This window comes from Venturia canescens, chromosome 8, assembly GCF_019457755.1.
Source record: "Venturia canescens isolate UGA chromosome 8, ASM1945775v1, whole genome shotgun sequence".
Lineage (NCBI taxonomy): Eukaryota > Metazoa > Arthropoda > Insecta > Hymenoptera > Ichneumonidae > Venturia > Venturia canescens.
Window position 1 is genome coordinate 22,301,182 of NC_057428.1, and position 13,370 is coordinate 22,314,551.

At 41.0% G+C, this 13,370-nt stretch overlaps 2 protein-coding genes across 7 annotated transcripts; one reads left to right on the top strand and one right to left on the bottom strand.

The window, feature by feature from the left end:
- Nucleotides 1–48: 48 nt before the first annotated feature.
- Ttd14 (TRPL translocation defect 14) lies at nucleotides 49–10,373 on the top strand. 6 transcript variants are annotated; one of them, XM_043426539.1, is made up of 10 exons: nucleotides 49–571; nucleotides 1,664–1,731; nucleotides 3,497–3,534; nucleotides 3,818–3,855; nucleotides 4,990–5,085; nucleotides 6,102–6,230; nucleotides 6,517–6,990; nucleotides 7,071–7,278; nucleotides 7,366–7,527; nucleotides 7,662–7,813. In XM_043426539.1, exons 1-10 carry the CDS (start codon nucleotides 532–534, stop codon nucleotides 7,678–7,680), a joined length of 1,272 nt encoding a protein of 423 aa, XP_043282474.1. In that variant the 5' UTR covers nucleotides 49–531; the 3' UTR covers nucleotides 7,681–7,813. The 6 variants fall into 6 exon arrangements, with proteins under 6 accessions (XP_043282474.1, XP_043282469.1, XP_043282472.1 ...); XM_043426534.1 differs by having other exon boundaries at nucleotides 50–571; nucleotides 7,366–7,547; nucleotides 7,662–10,373; XM_043426537.1 differs by lacking the exon at nucleotides 4,990–5,085 and having other exon boundaries at nucleotides 51–571; nucleotides 7,366–7,547; nucleotides 7,662–10,373.
- A 21-nt stretch (nucleotides 10,374–10,394) lies between these two features.
- LOC122414901 (uncharacterized) lies at nucleotides 10,395–12,180 on the bottom strand. Its single transcript, XM_043426567.1, has 2 exons — nucleotides 11,936–12,180; nucleotides 10,395–11,729 (listed from the first exon to the last, which is right to left on the bottom strand). The coding sequence occupies exons 1-2, from the start codon at nucleotides 11,995–11,997 to the stop codon at nucleotides 11,093–11,095; spliced, it is 699 nt and encodes a 232-aa protein (XP_043282502.1). The 5' UTR covers nucleotides 11,998–12,180; the 3' UTR covers nucleotides 10,395–11,092.
- Nucleotides 12,181–13,370: the final 1,190 nt, after the last annotated feature.

A 13,370-nucleotide genomic window follows, 5' to 3' on the forward strand; every position in this document is an offset into this window, starting at 1 on the left:
AGGTGCTGCGCGCGTCTGCTGCTGCTCTGTTCGTAACTCGTAACTCGTAATATAACTTTGTCGAGCAGTCGAGCTTCGAACTTCTTAGGAGGTTTTGTATACGAGTGAAAATCTCAGCCAGCGCGTTGCGAGCTGTGGCAAAGGAAAATATATTAAAAAAGACGAGCAAGCCTGTCGAGAAGGATTTCCAATGTATTCGACGTGTACAACAATATCGATCTCTCGACAAAATACGTACAGTGAGGTGTTTATGTAGTATAAATAGCATATTAATTCCTGTGGTTGATCGCGGGTACGTTCGAAGAGGGGGTGTGTGAAAAATCGAACGAACGCATCTAGGAGGAACGGAAAATTTTGTTTTCCTCATACACAACAACATACATTCGCGCGATCGCGAAAAGGTGAAAAAATATCCACTCTTCACGGTTCATCCGAGGGGCCCGCTCGCGCTCTCTCTCTCAATCTCTTTTTCTTCATCTGTGGAAACCGAAAAATAACGTGACGCGAAGAAGCATTATAAAAAAAGGGAAGATGGAACAAAAACGTCTTTACAAACTCGTGCTAACCGGAGGTGAGTACCTTGAATACAATAATCTTACGGAAACAGGTGCTTCGCCAACCGTTCCCTATGAATTTTTATTTTATTTTCCGTTTTTGCCAAATTTTGTGTCCCATTGTCTTCTCTTTCTCTTATTGCTCTCTCGTCTCGCATAATTCTACGCTCAGAGCCGTGTATTAAGACGTAAATATTCGAGTCGCAAGGACCACGTGTCTCCGAATCACTTCCGCCATTTACACGCCATTTATATGAACTATTCGATCTTCCATTCTTTTTTTTTCGAACAACTGATTTAAAAAAAAAATGATAGTGCTTATTAAAACTCGCTCATTTTGTCAGCAATTTCGCACACAGTCGATGATCCGAAAGCGATCGAGCGATATATGTTGGTCATTGTAATTGTTGGCATCCTACGAACGCGTTTATCGATTATTTACGTAACGTATACACGTCGAGCTGCTTGCTGCTGTTGCTGCTGCTGCTGCTACTGCCGCCACCACCGTATATCGACAATCTTGTCTCTTCTCCAAGACGGATTTGTTGATGTTTTTATGTCTTGGGCAATACACTCCAAGATGATTCATAACCGCGTGTGAATATTTTTTCTTACAGCGTACGTGCTCTGTACATTTCTTCTAATTCGTTTATCCGGAATAGAAGTAGATCCTCTTTTTTGTCGAGTACCACAAATTTACGCGCTATATGAATGAAAGATATCCGTCATGGTGCGTCGATGTACGCGTCTGACGGTCGGATAAAAAAAAATATTTTTAAGCCTTTCTTTATTTAGTCGAGCTTCCCGCTGTTGAAAAGCGTCTCGTTGAATTTAGCCCCATCGTGACGATATGACGTTCCGCGATTCGAGAGCTCCAAACAGAAAACGTTAGATGCAGAGAAGATTTTTATCTTTGACCAACTCGAAAGTATGGAAAAGCTCCCGCGCTTTTTCGCGTTAAAACGAGATTACGGACGGGGCCAAGGTCGTCGCAACCGATGTTTTTATTAAAACGGCCCGCGTCCATTTTTTTCACATTATTTTTTGAATCATTGCATTCCTCTTTTATCCCCAAATTATCGAATAACCTTGAAATATTTGAATTGCAGGACCCTGCGGAGGAAAAACAACCGGCCAAACGCGCCTCTGCACTTTCTTCGAAAATATGGGCTGGAAGGTGGGTAACGACGCGTTTTATCCTTTTCTCTTCTCAACCTGCATCGATATTTTTTCTTTTTTCGCTCCGACGAATATACGCTCAAAGAGTACAAGTCTTGATTGTAAATCGCGTTTCGATCCACCGCATTGGTTTTTAACACAGTCTCAAAGAAATAAATCCAGGCGTAAATATACGAATGTAAATAATAATTTGCAAAATATCCAACGATGCGATGACGTTTCATACAAGAGGATATGAAAAGGCATTTATCGCGATCTTCTATATCTTTCATCGCTGCTGAATTATAAAATATTTATTTGCTGAGCCTCGAGTACAAATGGGGTGGGGGGGTTACCTATCATCGCGGTATTCTCAAAATCAACCGTTTCGTAAATGTCGCATCGCATCGGCATATTCCTCCGCATTAAACTTGTCTCAAATTCAATTTTTTTCTTCACATTTTTTCGCACATTTCGATGCGGAAAGTTGAAATATTTCATCAATAATTCTTGTAGCGCGAACGATCCCCTCAACGCAAATGTTTGAGAAAAATTGCGATTGTCGTATGCACTGATTCCGAAGTTTTCGCTATCTCCAAAAAAACATGGATATCTTTGGAAAAAATGTGGGATAAATGATTGGTTATTACCAAAATATGGAAGACGCGGGTGGGGTTCAATATGTCGAATCACTGAATTGTAGAACGGTCGATATTGCGAAATTTTAAAAGTTGTGATATCAGTTTGGAGAAAAATAAGTAATTCGAAATTCTTATTCCCGATCGACTATTCAGCAGATTGCGCGTTTAATCAAAAATTCCTTCTTTGAATTAGTATTTACCCGAAAATATATATTTCAATAGTTTTCATTTCGAATGCGTTGACAGACCATCCGAATGTCAAAAGTTCATATTTTTGAATTCAAAATGAAGAGTAATTGTTTTACAGACAGACCAGAGTATAGAGTAGGAAAAAATCGAAAGTGAATTTTTCGAGCCTATGCAGAATAGCGATAGCTCGAAAAGGCGAAAGTCAAAATGGCGATGTTTAAAATTGGAGATCACAGTGAGTGAGACGCGTATATTTGGAGATCCACTGCATTTCTTTATTTTGATCGATCGACTTTCTAACGTTTCTGTATTTCTACCTCAGTAATATTTCGTCTTTCGTTATTATATTCTCAAAATTGTGAATTTTCACAGTATCGCTGACCGTAGTAATTTATGAATCGAAAGAGTGATAGTCGAATTTTTTTTAAAAATCGATATTTTAGTCATCGTACTTGTGGGCGATTGTTACATTTTATTTTCGTTGTAAACGTGCTTCGAACCTTGCAGTTTCTGCTTTATTTATTTTCGGCATTCAAAGCTCTAGTCGAATCTATCTGTCTTCATATTATCATTCCAAGTTTATAAACTCGAGATTTTAGCTGTTCGAAATTTTAGTCATTCCAACGTTTGATCCCCACCCGAAGACGTTATAATTCGACAGGGCGCAAGACACGACTCTTTTTTCGTTAGTCCGAATCTTTTCGTCATTGGATATTTTGTAATTGTGCATAGAATATTTTAGTCTGGATATGAAAATCTCGATCGACGAAAAATAGAAAAATATGTAAAATTTCAACGTGGAGGAGAGGGGATCGAGGAGGAGGAGGAGGAGATCGGTCGCGACGAGAAATTGATCTTTTAATTGGGTCTGTTTGTTTGATGATGCGATGCTATGCGATGCGGGTTACTCGTTCCTTGTGGATTCGATCGAGCGGTGGTTGTCTTGTTTTTCAGGTGTTCCGTGTTCCCGAGACAGCGACCGTGCTGCTCAGGTATGCCATCAAATCGTCAACGAGAAATAATCGTTTGACCTTGAGGAAAATTTTTACCGCAATCTATCTTTACGTTGTTTTTTTCTCCTTTTTTTCATCAATTTCTTACCGTCAGCTCAGATATGAGGAAACAAAGAATATTGATTGGAATCGTTAAAGAAAATGAGTGTAAGGACGATGAAAGAAGAAGAAGAAGCAAAAACAAAAACAATATGCGGAAATGACAGTCGTGTCGAAGGCTCGAGCTTATCTGATATTTCGCTTGATTTTCTTTCAATTTCAGTGGCGGTATCAAGTTCTCGGATCTGACGGCTGAAGAAGGTGAGTTTTCTTCTCCTTCGCTATACTACTTTTATTCCCTTTCACTATATTTTCCGGGAATTCTTCATCGTTTTTCTTTAATACGCCTAATAATTTTGATCGCACATTCGCGTACGTAATAAAAGTTCGGTTTATCGATTCGATAAACCAAAACTTGCAATTTATATATTTCACAAGCTTTCCTCGGTGTGCGCGCATCAGAGATCGCACAACAATCGTCGTACTTGAAATATTTCATAAAATACGCAATTTTTGGTATGGCGAAAACAAATTTTTGTTGCTCGTGACGCGGCTGTCGGAGGGAGGAGGAGGGGCGGGGGAATTGCGCAAGAGAAAAGAGGATGGCTGGTTGCCGAGAGTACCACCGAGCCAACCCCTCGTTCTATCAACGAACGAGGAGGTATATTCAACTGCGCCTCAATCTTCTTCTTCTTCTTCTTCTCGTTCCGCTATTTCACGCGAAAATTCAAGTAACGCCGTGCTGCCGGTATCGATCATTATTATCGAAGCAAGAAAACAAATGTTTGCCCGGTGGGAGAGAAGGTCGCGGTCACGTTGCGCACGGGATTACTCCGTCCTCGGGCCTTGAGCATAACGCGCGTTCAACGGGCTTCCATCTACGCCGCGCGGCTCTTAAAAATCTCTTTTTTTCTCGCGTTGGCTTCTTCTTCGCGTCGTTGACACGAGACACGAGGATTGTCGCGACGATGCTCGCCGAAATGGTCGGCTCCTCGTACGCGCGAGATTCACTTGGAACTTGAGCCGCGTTGTCCGCGAGCTTCTCGATCGGTCGTACCTCGTACCGTGCTTGGAAGAAATTTCGAATTTACCAGGCATAAGAGGCAAACCGATGCTGGGATCGCCGATATTGGAGGAAAAAATGGGAGATGGGAGAGGGAAAAGCGACGTACGGAAAATCGATAACCCAGTGTTCGTGCTCTCGCACTCTCTCTCTCCAACTACTGCATGGAGCTCCTCCGCGTTTCAAGGTTATTTCTCCCCCGAATCTCTCTTCCGTCCCTTACGCTCGACGATCCGGCCTTCGTATTATACGCGAGTAACCTATTATAAAAAGAGACGAAAAAACGTGTACAGGTTGAAAAAAAAATGTCCGGTCGACGGTGTTGTTTTTAGCCAAACGGGACAACGCTCGACTGGTTAAAGAAAACGTCTCCGCCGACGAGGACGATGCCAAGTGGCCAGAGATAATCAGGCTCGAGTCCGACGGTGGTGAGTCCCACCCCGCACCCATCTCCCTGCCTCTCCTCGTAGCCGATCAATCGTGTACGAACCACCAACTTTTCACCTCTTACAAATTCTTTCATTCTCATTGGGGGTACATCAACAGTTTTCAAATTTCCTTTACCCTTCATCCAATCCGTATGCTATTCCCAATTAATGTACGCGCGACGAAACTGTGATCGCGACCGGGAAGGAGCGGGGGGCGGCGGCGGCTTCTAGACGTCGATCATCCATACATCCAATGAATATATTGAGTATAATGAGTTGCGCTCGTTTATATAGAATTGCGGCGTAGAATCATATTCTTAATTATCGATTCATTCATTCATTCGCATCGATCCTTCGCTCGTTCGCGCTTATCACATTCTGTTGAACAATTAATAGTTGATCGAATGGGGTTTATGGAGAGAGAGAGAGAAAGAAAATAGTAGTTTTGCCTGACGCAACTTTATTCGTAATTGAATGATCAGCGGAGTTGGGCTCGTTGACTCGTTCCGCATCTGATTTTCTCGTTTCGCCTTGCTCACTCGCGGGTGGATTATTTGAGAGCGAGTGACTGTCGATGGAACCAATTGACCTCGGCAGCTGTATCGAACGGGGCGAGTGGTAACGACGACGACGACGACGACGACGACGACGACGACGACGACGACGACGACGACGACGACCAAGACCAACGTATAACATTATTCGTAGAATCGTGAATGTCAAAATTTCGCTCGCTCGCATCCAAATATTCTCGCGCGAGATCGTCGGCGAATACTGATGAACGAAGATTGTTGGAATTGAAAGAGAAATCAGAAATATCGAGCGGGGACGCGGGAGGGCGGGAGAAAATTGTACATATATCGTATCATTGTAATTTTAGCCGTGCGTACATGAACAATTTAATAATTCGCTTGGTCGCGAAATATATTTTATTTTTATTGGGAGAAAAACAAAATTGAATCTATTCCGAGTTCGTACGTTTGTTTTTTTTTTCGTTTTCTTTTTTACTTTTACAGGTTTCAAGTTTCAAGAGAATCTCCTACGCACGATGATACAGATCGAGAATACGTTCTTCCAGCTGGGCGAGAGCTGCACGAGAAATTGTCTCATCATCTGTGATCGGGGTGCGATGGACGCCTCTGCATGTAAGTCAAAGCTTACCGCGCTCGAGCCTCGGCTATATAACCCTTTGTGTATGGATTAAAAAGGCAGACGGATAAACGCGTTATAAACACAGCCTCGTTAAAAATATTTAAAATAGAGATGGCACGCAAACCTTTTCTACCTCCTCGAAAGTCTGATTTAAATTTCAACAGGTACGCGTGGCAAACATCGATGATGTTAAAAGCTATCATACACTAATTGTTTGTGGATTTAATAATGCAAAAAGAAAAGAAAAAAAAAAAAAAAAATATAATGTCCGTGGGGCAGTTATTTCGAAGAAACAGTGGGAACTGATGATGGCTTCGAACGGATGGAACAACGTGGAGCTCCGGGACAATCGTTACAATCAAATAATACACATGGTTTCGGCGGCGAACGGAGCCGAGGAGTTTTATTCAACCGAGGATCACGCGTGTCGATCCGAAGGTGTCGATATGGCTCGGGAACGCGATTACAACGCTGCCGCTGCCTGGGTCGGACATCCCTACTTCGACGTAATCGACAATCGACAGGACTTTGATTCAAAAATACGGCGAATGATTGAATGCGTGTGCCAAAAGCTGGGCATCGATACGGGCGACCGTTTGCGGGCAAGCAGTCGCAAGGTCAAGTTCCTCGTCAAAGGTCCTCTTCCTCAGGATACCGAGTTTCCACCTTTCCAGGACTTTGACGTCGTTCACAATTACTTACAGAGCAAAACTCCCAATATGCAGGCCAGACTTCGCAAACGCGGTCAAAAAGGTTATTTTTTTTCGCCATTTTTCCAATCAAACAAACTTGGGGGGGAATAAAAATAAATCAATCGTCACCGCTTTTGATAGGTCACTGGTCCTACATTCACACCATCAGACGTCCCAAAATGTGCGGCCAGGTCGTCGAGGTCAAGACCCAACTGACCCATCGAGACTACCTCAATATGCTGGCACAGCGCGACGACTCTCATTTTACGATATTCAAGCGAAGGCGCTGCTTTCTCATAAACAACCAATATTTTCAGCTCGACATTTATCGAGAACCCGGACATCCGAGGTAATTATTAATCTTCCATTAAATGCGTTAACGATAAAATCTAACGATTTCACGCCCATTTACTTTTATTATAAACACTAAACACAGATGTCGAGGATTGATGCTACTGGAAACGTACACGGCACTCGCGGGCCAAGATCTCATCAACATACTGCCTAATTTTCTAACGATCGAGAAAGAGGTTACAGGCAATCCGGATTACAGCATGTTCAATCTCAGTCTGAGAGAAGAATGGAACTCAACCAACAAGTATTGTCACAATTTACAAAGTATGCCTGAGTCGTTTTGTTCCGTCCTTTCGCTCGTTCGTTCATTATCAACCGATAAACAGAAAAACGAATATTAATCGTATGAATATGTTTCCAATGCGGCGCTATTTGTAGACTCGGTTGCGGAGGATAAAATGGAGAATGGCCTCGGCGGGGGGGTCGAGAACGAAACTTTCACGGCGGCGGCACAGACAGATCAACTAGAGGCGAAATCTCGAGATTCACCAAAGAGACAAACAAATGGAAATCATTGCGCCAAGAAGATTGTGAATGGTACTTCAAGTTTAACGGGTCATTTTGCGAATGGCTCGTCGACGGTGTACGGCGATCCGTCTAACGGTGATAACGGATCCTCCCACCGGCTCGATCTCAATCGCATCGATAAATAACAGCGGGCTTAAGAGGAGTGCACTAATATACCAAACAAAGAGAAAAACCGGTGACATCGCCGACCGTTCCCACCGCTTCTCCTCCTAATTTTCATTTCTTTTACTCTCAATCCTCGTCGTTACTTTATTTCCTTACCAAATTCAACCATTTGCGGGCGTGTTTCCGCGTACGTGGCCAATTTTCATTTTAAACTTTTCAAATACCGGCCAATGAGACTTTGATACGACTCCGAGCGGGGCTCCGAAGCGACGAATCGAACGTCGTGCATGATAGGTGAAGCGAGGATTCGCGAATCAAAATGAGCCCGTAATTGCATTCGAGAGATTAGGACATACGAGGAATGAATTTATTCATAGAGTAGACAAAATTGTACAAAAGATTTATATTTGTCCACGCTCGAAAGCGAGGCTCCATTATTATTGTGTATAGTTATATATTGATAAATCATAATAACGAATAATATCTTACCGGAAGTATTTACGTCGTCGAAGACGCAATTACGAAGCAAAAAAAAATGGTCATAGAGGAGGTCGAGATCGAAATCGTGACTACACGCATGATTGTGATACAAACTAACAAAACAGAAAACCCTATTCAGATTAGTACTATAAGACACTTGTCATATGCCTGATGTAACAAAAATGAATAAGATTAACTGAGATATCCGTTTGAGACACTGGGAAATGAACGCAAACACAAAACCGACCTTCGAAGTCAGTTACTAGATTTACGACTGCGATGCAAATGCGATTTTCATAAAAACTCGCTCGCTCTTTCATCACTGTACAACATATTATATGTTATATAACTTGTAATAAGCGAATAATTTCTGAGCTGAGTGTGAGTAAGCAATCGCCGGGGCCAATCCTCGGCCTTCTGTTTCCCTCGGCTATGAATACGCCACCACACGAACGATATCAAGAAATCTCATTGTTTTACAATCGAATCGTTGTTTTGCAATTTTATTGAAATGCTCTCGAAACCTTGAAGAAATATATATTAACTATTTCGGATGAAAAATAAGACAGAAGCCTTTATGAGAAAAAGCGACGTATGTATTTAATGTGAATCATTTTTTTTTTTTTTTTTAATCAGGTCGTGTGCGTGGGCGCACAAGTGTCTTCAGAAAATTGAGCGCTTTCTCTTTATCTCTCTGACAAATCGTCGAGGAAGAGAGTAAATCACTTTTGAAACATGTACAAATTTTATTTTTGCTACCAACGACGTCGACGCGCAACTAACGTTGCACGTGCCAACGAATTTCAAGTGAGCGTATCTTTGTCGTATGGAAGATATAATGCGTGTTGAACACGCCTACTCTTCGAATCTATGGCTCTTGTTAAAAAAAAAAAAAAAAAAAAAAAAAAAAAAAACAAGGCAATCCATTCATCAATGATTCCGATAAACACTTTGTCAAAAGCACCACACGGCGGACTACGCTTGAATAAAATTTCTCACTCCGAGAACTTACACGGACGTGTGCGTTTGACCGTTTAATTTGATTATTTATCAAAAAAGCTAAAAAGTGGGCTTTATCATTCGCCTAAACATGCACGGTTGCGAAAAACAAAAAGTCACTACACGTAGCTCCTTTTCTCCGCGGGGCTACTCAGCGACGAAGAGCTAAAAATGAAACTGTAACTATACACACTTGATATCCCTACATAGTGGGTCGCGCGATGCAACAATACGGAACCCCGGGCTCCTTGGAAATCCTCGACTTCGCGAATGAAACAGGTCATTTCATTTTGTGTGTTTATTACAAAATAACAAATGAAAGCAAAGAAAGAAACCGTATACACGGCTCTACACGGGATATTTCGATGCTTTAAAATTCTCTGTATTCGCATACACGGTACTGTTTTGTTGAAAAGCGACCGTTGCGTAAGGTATTTTATTGCGATCTATCTATATATATACTTTTTTAAGGTCGACAAAACTAGGAAACAAATTGGGAGCTGATTTTTAACGAATTCGTAATTTAGAATTTTCACAGTTCACTTGCAGCCTCGACGGGGCTGTCAGACGCAAAAATTTCCTAAAGGTGTGATGCAATTTGAGAAAATTCAATTACCTCCTTCAACCTGACTATGAACATGATTTTGTCATTGTGATGATTTCCTCAAAGCTTTTTTGCTTTCTCTTTGGCCTCTGTTAACGAACCTCCTTTCACCGAAGACAAAGTGCCTGCCAGATGTTTATGTCGGTTTTAAGGGGAAAAACTCAAGACCCAGCACCGACCGATGAAAAACAAAACACTATATATTTTGAATGAACAGAGAAACTCTATAATAAATTTTAAATGCATCGGAGCACCCTGTCTCTTTCTCGTAATCCGCGTGTTTGTTTGAATGATCCGACCTTGCGGTGTATCTTTTATAGGATCTCATTGAATAAAAATGTCCTTGTCCACTGACATGAAAGTTATGTACCTAAGCGATATATTTCAGACATTAATTATTCCATCCTTCACCAGACTTTTTTTTTATTTATTATTTTTATTCATTTTATCGAATAATATACATTTTTTTCGTATATAAATTTCAAGATTAATACTCAATGGGACTGTTATTTGGAGAGTCGAGAGAACAAAACTTTATATCGCTCATTATACAATTTTTTCGTAAATGTACATAGGATAAAAGCTTGTTTAGTGGAAGGCGATGATCGTGGAAATAATAAATGATTTAAATAGAATTACAAATTAAAGGAAGCAATAGTCGCAGATTGGTACAAATATCGGTACAGATCGCCGATTCATACATCTTTACGGCCAATATGCGTATGGTATGGTTGGCGAGATATCACAAGCTAGGGAAGAAATGTTTCGTAAGAAACCGTGAATTCATTTTTTATCCATGGAAGTTTTGTAAGCAGCGATGACCTCGAGAAAAGAGTTTCAAAAAGTACACAAATTGAAAACGATGCAGAAGAAATTTGTACAAATTGATGTCTTTCGATCTCCGGTAAGTGGGATATAAGACATTTATAGTTTGTACTCGCCCATAATTGGTAGATATATAAATCGGATAGGGCATAGCTGGAAGCATCGAATGTGTTTGATGTTTTTATAAGGGAAAGAAAATGTTAATGGTCGTCAGTGGCGGTGGCAGTTGCCGCCGAGGAGTCCATTTTATATGAAAAGTCGAAGGTGCTCATCTACCGAGCGTTTTAGCCTGTTGGGCTTTGTAGAGTTTCAATACCTTTTTACCAGGTACTAAATTTTGTGCAAGACCCGGCCTTTTCTTGCGCTTCTGTTTCAATTCGTTGTTCTCCTGGTCTATTTCTTGCTCTTCGTCGTTGCTTACCGTCACTTGGCTGGTGTAACGAGTCTGACAAATCAATGTTTCTTCAGGATTCTTGGAAGCTTCTAATTCTGCTACAGAACGATGAACATCAGAGTCGTGCGCAAATGTACAATTGTGACCAAAACGACAGCGTCCCTTACGATAATTCCAACATATCTTGCGGCCATTTATCATTTTGGTGTCATCCAATGTTGGCGTCATTTTTACGTGTTTTTCAAGGATCGCGCTCTTCGCTCGCTCAGCTTCTACAAAAGGATTCGTGAAAACCGATGTTTTCAGGGTCGGTAAAGCTGCAAAATTGGGCGTTGGCAAAGGAAGCTTCGATTCATCCGATTTTCCATTTGTACTTCTTATCCTTTGCTCGACTCTTCCCGATCCATCTCCTTCATCCTGATCCTCGTTGCCATATTTATCGTGATCGTCGTCATCGTCCTCTTCATTTTCCTCCGTCGTCTCCTCCTCCGCCTCCTCACGACCCTTAGAGCTGGCAGTCAAGCAATATCAGATTACAAAGAACAAGCACATTTTTTTGGTTTCTCAAAAACGGGATTGAACATCAGGGGATTGAACACTCAACGAAAAATCATAACAGATTACAAGGTGCGCCAATGTCCAAGAAAGCTATTACATTATTATAGCAAGCCTTAGAATCTTGTTATATTGAGTCAAGGAAAAGAAAAACACACATACATGTCCTGGTCGCTCTCCGAACCCGAGGAAGTACCGTAATCCGCCACCAAGGAAGTAGTCATGTTTGAAACTTAGGAATTATTTAACAAAATAGAAACATCTAATATCAAATTCAATGGTGTCCGATAAATTAAAGAACGCCCGGACGCGCACCACCATTCAATTGTATTTTTATTATTGTTTCATATATATTTGGATCGCGTTGCGCGAGCGCAGTCGTTGCAGTAGTATAGAGCAGCAACCGTCACCAAATATTTTTTTTCATACAGTTTACTTTCTTTCCGCTTTGGAACACGGAGCCACGAGTGGCGCTACTTGAAATCGACTTGAAACACTGCGAAATGCGCGGGATTCAACAGGATAGTTCGGGATCGATTATTAAACGCTGAGTGTGACACGACAGCATTTTTTTCAATAGAATTTGGATTAATTAGATTGGCTGATTACGATTTCTCCGGTAGCAGGGATTGGTCTCGTATAAACGATATTATATAAATAATTATGAATTCTGAGGACACGTATATATACTTGTGCCTAGAATAAGATTATCTTGATTTCAACCAATCAACTCTATGAGTTTTGTTGATTTCGTACAGTTTGATTGGTCCATTGAATTGATTGGATTGCGAACGAAGAAACGATTACCAATGATCCCAATGATCAAATCATGCAGCTGCTTTTGGCGGGTCGTTACACGTGTTGTTTTTACACGATATCGACGAGAAGTGCGCACCGAGTTTTCCATTATTATGGCTGTCATACGTTTACACGTAAAAAAACAACATTTGGAAAGCGAAAAAGAATCAATCATACACTCGATTCCTTGTAAAATTCATGGCGACGAAACCGCCAATGTTTCTACGTATTTTCAACCATACATCCGACCGAATGACAATGATCGTAAGTTTTTATTTTTAAGGTTACCAAGAGAACCGCCAATATTCAAATACTGTGGAATTGAAAAAAATCAGCCAAACGAATCGAGTCGCTACCATATATATTTAGATGATAAAAAATTCAAATATTAGCTTTTCACCTTAACTTTTAGATTTAGAAATCTCGTTCCGAGGCCATCCCTTGAAAGGCCGAATTTTCAAAGTGCCCGAAGGTTACAGAGGGTTAACATTCTTCGAATACAAAAAACCACATGCCAAAGACACGGTTAGGAATTTACATTCAACAGGGATATTCAGCAAATTTACATACTGGAATTACGATACTGTCCCATCCAAAAATGATGCTCTAGTCGCAGCTCTTGACTGGATTGGAATTGCAGAAGCGGTAATGAGAAATCAGAGTTTTTTTTACAGTCAACGTTTGACATTTGTTTCTCTTCATATATTAAAAAAAAGTAATATTTCGATATTTCAGCTTCATTCGCCCATTAATGATGACCAAAATAGCTGACCATAAGGGATTCGTCCCTCGTCCCCTG

Excerpts from the sequence above, each read along its gene's own strand:
- Ttd14 (XM_043426534.1), top strand. The coding sequence starts at position 532 with ATGGAACAAAAACGTCTTTACAAACTCGTGCTAACCGGAG. Across the intron at positions 1,732-3,496 it reads TCGAAAATATGGGCTGGAAG|GTGTTCCGTGTTCCCGAGAC; the intron begins GTGGGTAACGAC and ends CTTGTTTTTCAG. Across the intron at positions 7,548-7,661 it reads GTATTGTCACAATTTACAAA|ACTCGGTTGCGGAGGATAAA; the intron begins GTATGCCTGAGT and ends CGCTATTTGTAG.
- LOC122414901 (XM_043426567.1), bottom strand. The coding sequence starts at position 11,997 with ATGACTACTTCCTTGGTGGCGGATTACGGTACTTCCTCGGGTTCGGAG. Across the intron at positions 11,730-11,935 it reads TCGGAGAGCGACCAGGACAT|CTCTAAGGGTCGTGAGGAGG; the intron begins GTATGTGTGTTT and ends CTTGACTGCCAG.